The 7,531-nt window shown below is 33.3% G+C and overlaps 2 protein-coding genes across 4 annotated transcripts; one reads left to right on the top strand and one right to left on the bottom strand.

Moving 5' to 3' along the window:
* Positions 1–1,959: 1,959 nt before the first annotated feature.
* Positions 1,960–4,781, bottom strand: LOC108484288 (uncharacterized). Of its 3 annotated transcripts, XR_008284373.1 has the most exons (4): positions 4,671–4,781; positions 4,205–4,576; positions 2,513–2,637; positions 1,960–2,333 (listed from the first exon to the last, which is right to left on the bottom strand). XR_008284373.1 is itself a non-coding variant. In XM_017788020.2 (3 exons), the coding sequence occupies exons 1-3, from the start codon at positions 4,678–4,680 to the stop codon at positions 2,579–2,581; spliced, it is 441 nt and encodes a 146-aa protein (XP_017643509.1). In that variant the 5' UTR covers positions 4,681–4,781; the 3' UTR covers positions 1,960–2,578. The 3 variants fall into 3 exon arrangements, 2 of the variants coding, with proteins under 2 accessions (XP_017643509.1, XP_017643510.1); XM_017788020.2 differs by having other exon boundaries at positions 1,960–2,637; XM_017788021.2 differs by lacking the exons at positions 1,960–2,333; positions 2,513–2,637 and having other exon boundaries at positions 4,066–4,576.
* On the top strand, positions 2,154–3,808 carry LOC108484286 (probable xyloglucan endotransglucosylase/hydrolase protein 26). The gene is made up of 4 exons (XM_017788018.2): positions 2,154–2,328; positions 2,447–2,547; positions 2,896–3,089; positions 3,306–3,808. The coding sequence occupies exons 1-4, from the start codon at positions 2,157–2,159 to the stop codon at positions 3,712–3,714; spliced, it is 876 nt and encodes a 291-aa protein (XP_017643507.2). The 5' UTR covers positions 2,154–2,156; the 3' UTR covers positions 3,715–3,808.
* Positions 4,782–7,531: the final 2,750 nt, after the last annotated feature.

The following is a 7,531-nucleotide window of genomic DNA, read 5'->3' as shown; positions in this document are numbered from 1 at the left end:
AGGAAGTTGAAAAGTTGGAGAGAATTTTTATTTTATTTTTATTTTTTAGGAGAGAGCATTTTTACTGCGAAATATCACATATCTAATAATTTCTCAATTAATTTAATTATTATTAATTATAAATTAATAATTTGTAAGTATACGAGGAGAGACTGCCAATATTGTTTTAGCTTATTAAACCTAAAGGATTAAGAGGAATAAGAAATGCTTTATATAAAATTATAGTTATAAATAATTATTTCATTTTAATTATTTGTGTTCAGTATTTTTTATCAATTCAGCTAGTAAATTATATATCAAATTTAAAACAAATAACTATAACTTATTTGTTAATTAAATTTATTAAATCACTATATTATTTCAATAAAATAATATTTAATCAAAAAACTATTTTATATTATATATATACACGTATCTAGATAAAAAAATATTTTCAATTTAATATACCTATAGCATATAAATACACATTTAGTAAAAATAATTTAAAATTATAAATAAAAAACTTTTGACAAGACATTTGAATTGTCGTTATTAAGTTTTAATGTTTAAATTATCCTATTATTTTTTATAAAACCTAAAGTACTCTAAGTACTTTTTGATGTTATCTAAAATGCCCCTGTTAACTCCTAAAGGCTATTTTAATAGCCGGTTTTATATAATATATAGAATAATGACATCTAAAAGATATTACAAATGTTTCAAATTTACACAAAGACATTTAATATGGTTACAATATTACAGTAGGGTACGATATGTGATGGTGAAATTTGGATGCTAAAATTGATCATTCATTCCTATCTTTACAGGCTCGTAAACAAGTTGACTCCTGTAAATTGAGGTTGGATCTAATATTTGCTACTACACAGGCCTCTACTATGATTCTCTACCCGATAACAAGAAAATAAACAATATTGTTGCTTGCTTTGATCTAAGCACTATGGTGATTTTGCTGCCCACAGACTTGGCTGCTATATACTCTGATCACATTTAGACACTTTTTTTTGTAAGGATGAGAAACACTTTTCCTTGTAAAAGAAATTTGTACTATCATTTCATAATTACTATATGTAAATAATTAACATATATTTATTCTAAAAAAAATTAGTTATATATTTAAATTTGATTATCAAATCTACCAATGAAGCCTTGTTATTGTTGGCAAAAGTTGAGACTTGAGGTCTTGAGTACCCAAGCTTGAGTCCTATCATATGCAACTGGGCATGTGTGGCTCTTCAATCTTACATTGTGCGTAGGTCATGTGTAGATTTTGTCCGGTGCTTATTGGTTATTTGCCCATTGTACTTTGTATTGAGTGATTTTACATTGTAATTGGTTTGTTGTACTTTGTATTGAGTGATTCTACACTATAGTTGGTTAAACATACATTTGTACTTGTGAATGTACTATATTTGTATTAGTAAAACTTTCAAAAAATTTGATTATCAAACCTACATGAGGATGGCAAAGAGTATGACATCTATAATTTTTGTAAAACCCAAATCTAAATTCGTAAATTTGCTACAAAATTTGAATTAATTTATTTTATGCACTAATAAGAATTTACTAAAGTTGTATAAAAGTATTCTCGAAATAAAAATTTTAAAAAGTGAAACAGATTCAAATAATAAATATATGAGAGTTAATATCCACGTCCACTCTAAATTTGTATTATGTCCAAATCTATAAATATCAAATCAAAATATCTACAAATATCATCTATTATCATTCCGGCACTTTAGTATTTTTTGAAGGAACGAGTAGGCTGAAGCTGCTGCGTCTTTCCAACAGCGAAAATAAAAATTTAGACTATAAGCATGCACGTCTAACTGTGGCGGCTTGGTCTCTAAGCCTAACGCAACCCGTTGCTGGCTGTTATAGCTCTTCGTTATTCCACTATTGGAGTTAGTCTCATGCACGACCTTTCATTTCTCTTCCTCTCCGCGTACCAGCTAGACTCAATTAGTCCAGTTCAACATATTTCAAGTTTTATTTTATTTTTCTTTTAAAGAAAGTTATAATACAAGGTTCAGTCTGAGTAAGGCACATTTGCTGGAACTTGCTTTATATAAAGCCGTCCAGAACAATGAAGAAAAGCATCCCTTTTCAACGGCATTGGCTAACAAATACCCGAGCGAGCTTCTTCAATGCAATCAAAGATGCCTAGCTTAAAAGCTTTGTTGTTGGCTCTTTTCATCATTGCAGTAGTAGTTGATCAGAGTTTCGTTGAAGCAAATTTTCCCAAGAGCATGTACATAAACTGGGGTGCTCATCATTCAAGTTTTGCAGGCAATGGTGAAGACCTCCAACTTGTGTTGGATCAAACTTCAGGTAACCTTGCGATAAGCGCTTGATTAAATGACTCGTTTGGCTAATGCAAAGACACAAATATTAAACTCAAACACATTATTTAATCCTTTAACATTATAATGCTGCATATTTTTTTCAGGTTCTGCTGTTAAATCGAAAAGGTCATTCTTATTTGGAAGCATTGAAATGCTAATCAAGTTGGTACCTGGAAACTCAGCTGGAACAGTCACAGCCTACTATGTAAGTGCAACAGTGTGTAAAGCTAACATTTCTAACAAACATCACCTTTGATTGTCGTTGGCAAAGCTTCATATTCAGTGGCCTTTCGTCCTGTCAACACAAGTCAAAAACAAATTTTCTGGACAAACCACATTCAACAGAATCAAAACTTGATTCTTGAAATACATGTGAAAAGCAACTTAATTGCAACATAATATCTTAAAAATTATCTGTATCAATGACCAAATGTAAATCGAATTAACCTTAACTATAGTTCTTTAAAGCACTACATAGGAACTAGAAAGAACAGAGGAAAATTAAATAATGAAGAATATAACAGTGTAATCTTTCGTTCTGAAATATACACAGGTAACCTCTACAGGGGACAAGCATGACGAGATCGACTTCGAGTTCTTAGGTAATGTTTCTGGACAACCATATATTGTTCACACAAACATCTATACCCAAGGAAATGGAAGCAGGGAACAGCAATTCTACCTGTGGTTTGACCCGACTGCTGATTTCCACAACTACACCATACACTGGAATCCCACCGAAGTTGTGTAAGTTAGCTCCCCTTCAGTTATGCTAGAATATCATGTGTCTTTTCTCCAAATATATTCATTATAAATATAGCTCAAGCATATAGCAAATGCAGGCTATTTTTCTTCTGTTGTCAATTTATCAGTGAATTCCAAGGCAATCAAAATGTGCAATTACAAATCTCAAGGCATTTCACTGTTCTCATGAAACTAACAAAGAATACTTGATCGTTTCAGGTGGTACATCGACAACCTGCCAATCCGTGTTTTCAGAAACTATGAGAAGGATGGCATTGCCTTTCCCAACAAGCAGGGCATGAGGGTACATGCCAGTTTATGGAATGCGGACAATTGGGCAACAAGAGGTGGGCTAGTCAAGATTGACTGGAACAGTTCACCTTTCATTGCCCGATTCCGCAGGTTCAGGGCAAGAGCTTGCAAGTGGGATGGGCCAGTGAGTATCAATCAATGTGCCACCAAATCCCCAGCTAACTGGTGGACTTCCCCTAGTTTCAGTCAGTTGAGCAGTAGCCAAATGGGTCAATTGAATTGGGTCAGACAAAACTTCATGATCTATGACTACTGCAAAGATACTAAAAGATTAAATGGACAGATTCCTCCTGAATGTCTTAAACAGCAGTTCTAGCTCATCATCAGCAATCAATCAATATGAAGAGACCCTCATCTACATTCTAAAAGGATTGAAAAGTTCTTGAATTCCATTTCTTTTCCTACTACATAAACCCAACAATAATTTTGATGCATCCCAAAAATTCTTTTTGCTTTTTTCCCTACTATTTTGATTGAGTAAATTTTGTGCGGTTCATTGTGTTCTATTCCATTCATCAATAATTTTTATACAGGAAAGAAGATTGAATAAAACTATTCCCAATAGGATTATTGCACATGAAAGCAAAATTGTATCCATATACAGTTATAATTTAATTTTCAGTATTCTCATTTGCTTTAGCATCCAAATGAAAATTTGAGCTCTAGATTTTGCTTCAAAAAGGAAAGGTAAAATAAATAATGACTTCTAGTGTTCAACCAAATGCAATACCAGAATAGGCCTAAAAGAAAAGCACATGCAGATCACGTGATACAAAGCGAAACACCCAAAACAATAAAACCCGTACCCAACAGAGTATGACCGATCCGGGTCTCCTCACCCAATAGGATTGCAGAAACGGCGGTGGCAGCAAACGTGGTCGCGTTGGTGACGGGGACGGCGAGCGAAATCGGAGCCTGGCCTAAGATAGCGAAAAAGGTGGCGGAGGCGGAGAGGTTGATGAAGAAAGGGATCGAATATTGCCAAAACAAAAGGAGGGTTAGCCAATTGGATAAGGAATTGAGGAGCTTTTGGTAGAACTTGCGAGGTGGGTCGCCTGAGTTTGGAGAGGACTTGAGATATCGGTCCCAAAGGAGTGCGCCACGGCGCATTGCGGCGTTAGTGGCGCCCCAGATCAGGCCTACCGCCAACATTTTCTCTAAGTCTCCGATCATTGTTTCTGACAGTGAAAGCAACAGAAGGAAAAAAAGAATGTTAAGCCATGGATATAATTGTGCGATTTAACATATATCTACCGCACATTGAAGTAGTACCTTTGTACATTGATAATGTTTGTTGACCGGAGAGCGTCCAATGTTGGTAACGTGTTTAAAGTATTTAATTGGAAACTGTCTAAGTGTCAAAATAATTATTTTATTTATTTCAGTTTATATTTTAGTTATTTATATATAAAAAATTTTATTTAATTACTTATGTTATTATTTTATTACGAAATAATTAATTTATCATTAAAATATGTAACTTTCTAAATGGCAGTCCAATGTACCGCACATTGAAGTTGTACCTTTGTACATTGATAATGTTTGTTGACCGGAGAGCGTCCAATGTTGGTAACGTATTTAAAGTGTTTAATTGGAAACTGTCTAAGTGTCAAAATAATTATTTTATTTATTTCAGTTTATATTTTAGTTATTTATATATAAAAAATTTTATTTAATTACTTATGTTATTATTTTATTACGAAATAATTAATTTATCATTAAAATATGTAACTTTCTAAATGGCAGTCCAATGTTGTCATTTAAAATTATTTTTATTGTCACTTTAGACGTTTGTTTAAGAGATAATAGATCTTAACAATAGAATGTTAATTTTATAATAAAATAATAACGTAAATGATTAAAACATAACATTTTAAATTAAATGATTAAAATATAACATAAAACAAATAAAATTACTATTTTATATTAATTCAAATGTAAACTTTAATCAACGAAATAATCGCAAAAAAAATTAACTAAAAATTCAGCATAAAAGAATGAAAAAAAAAATCAGCATAAAGGATTTCGAATGGAAAACAGTTCTGCACAAGAAATGTGTAGTGGAAAATTAATTTTCCAATCAAACCTAAACGCGATGATTTAGGTATTTTTGGTTTTACGTTTGGAAGCAAAACATTTTAATTTTCAACAGTAATTATTAATAATAACGAAAAACATTAAAAATTAATCAACATATTTCTTTGTAATATTTTTTATCACACTTTGCAAAGCATTTAAAAAAAGTGCAATGGAATATTATTAGTTAATTATGAATTTTCATCACACACTTAAATAATGGTATAGATGGTATTTGAACAAGTTTGTCTTTTGACACGGTTTCTCTATCTGTCTTCTGACACGGTTTTTTTTCTTAATTTTTCTAAAAATTTTTCTTGATTTTCTTTTTCCTTTTAATCGTATCTTTGTTAGGCTTCTCTTTTTGGTTTTTGTCTTTTGTGTGGTTTTTATGGAAGAAGAGTTAGCAAATCTGAGATTACTGGATGAAGAGGAGGCGTTCCAGGAGGAAGCAGCAGTAGTGGGTCGAAGTTATCAGTTCTGTTTGGTGGGGCGATGTTTAACTTATAGTGTTGTACATTTTCCTTATCTACGCAACACTATGGCTGATCTATGGCATCCCATTGGAGGGATATGTATCTCGGATCTAGGCAAAAAACGGTATCTTTTTCAATTCTTCCATGATGTTGACGTGCAAAGGGTGCTTTCCAATACACCTTGGTTTTTCAATAACCATTTGATTATTCTACAAAAAGTCCAAAAAGGAGGAGATCGTTCAGCCATATTGTTAAATTTTATTGAATTTTGGGTCCAAATACACGATTTGCCTCCAGGATTGATAACTAAAACAATAGCTATGCAATTTCGTGAATTTTTGGGAAAATTCTTAGAATATGATACTTCTATTCTGACTCTGGGCCTTGAAAAATTCATGCGCACTCGTGTTCGTTTAGACGTATCTAATCCGTTGAAACAAAAGAAAAAGATCCAGATTGGAAAAGCTACGGCTGTTTATGCTTGCTTTCAATATGAAAAATTAAGTTTATTTTGCTTCATTTGTGGCAAGTTGGGGCATGGTGAAAGTTACTGTCCTTTTCGCCTTCGAATTGAGCAATCCAAATTTTTTTTTGGGTGGGATATATCATTGCGTGCAGTGGCACGGCGGCATAATGCAATGGTGAGTAGGTGGCTCCGTGAAGCTGATAGATCACAGTGGAGCAATGGTAATATGGAAAGCATCAATCAAAGCAATAACTGAAAGAATGATAGTGGGGCTAATTTAAGGGGGGATTCGTGGAAACAATCTTCAAATCCCAATTTAATTCCTTTGAAATCTGGTCAACAGATTTTAACTAAAGGGCTTGACAGTTGGCGTAACCTGGGCAGTGGGGATTTGAATGGTAGTGGATCTAAAAATGGGCCCACGGATCTGATGTTGTAGGAGGAGAATGACCCATTAATTATCTTAGAAGGTAAGAAACGGTAAAGGTTAGTAGAAGGTTCATTAACTCTCGTAGGGACTAATATGGAAGCAGGTTCTTTTGATTTAACGACTAGCTCTGGTGAATAGAGCAGTCGAATGCAATGAAAGTCTTAAGCTAAAACGTTCGTGGTTTGGGGAGATCACGAACTGTTAAGAGGTTCAAAAAAATATTAAGAGCCATTAATCCCCGTATTTTTTTCTTATGGAAACAAAGTTAAGTTCTAAAAGGATGGAAGCGGTTAGAATGAAATGCGAGTTTGAAAATCGGATTGATATTGCAGTGTTGGGTTGGAAAGGAAATTATTTGATTTAACTTAAGAGTTTCTCTTCTTTTCATGTTGATGCTGAGGTTCACGACAATAAGTGCGATGCAATTTAGTGACTAACTGGATTCTATGGGAATCTGGATGAAAGAAGTAAAAGTGAGTCTTGAGAATTACTTAAATGATTAGGTCAAGACCAAACGACCCCTTAGGTTGTGTTGGGGGATTTTAATGAAATCACGAACTATTTTGAAAAAAAAGGTGGTCGGCTAAGAGCTGAAAGTTAAATGCATAATTTTCGAATGACGCTAAAAGATTGCGAGCTCAATTATTTAGGTTATATTGGTAGGCGGTTTACGTGGGAGCGAGGA

Source organism: Gossypium arboreum, chromosome 6, assembly GCF_025698485.1.
Source record: "Gossypium arboreum isolate Shixiya-1 chromosome 6, ASM2569848v2, whole genome shotgun sequence".
Lineage (NCBI taxonomy): Eukaryota > Viridiplantae > Streptophyta > Magnoliopsida > Malvales > Malvaceae > Gossypium > Gossypium arboreum.
The sequence above is the reverse complement of the archived record's forward strand: the minus strand, read 5'-3'. Positions and strand labels throughout refer to the sequence as shown.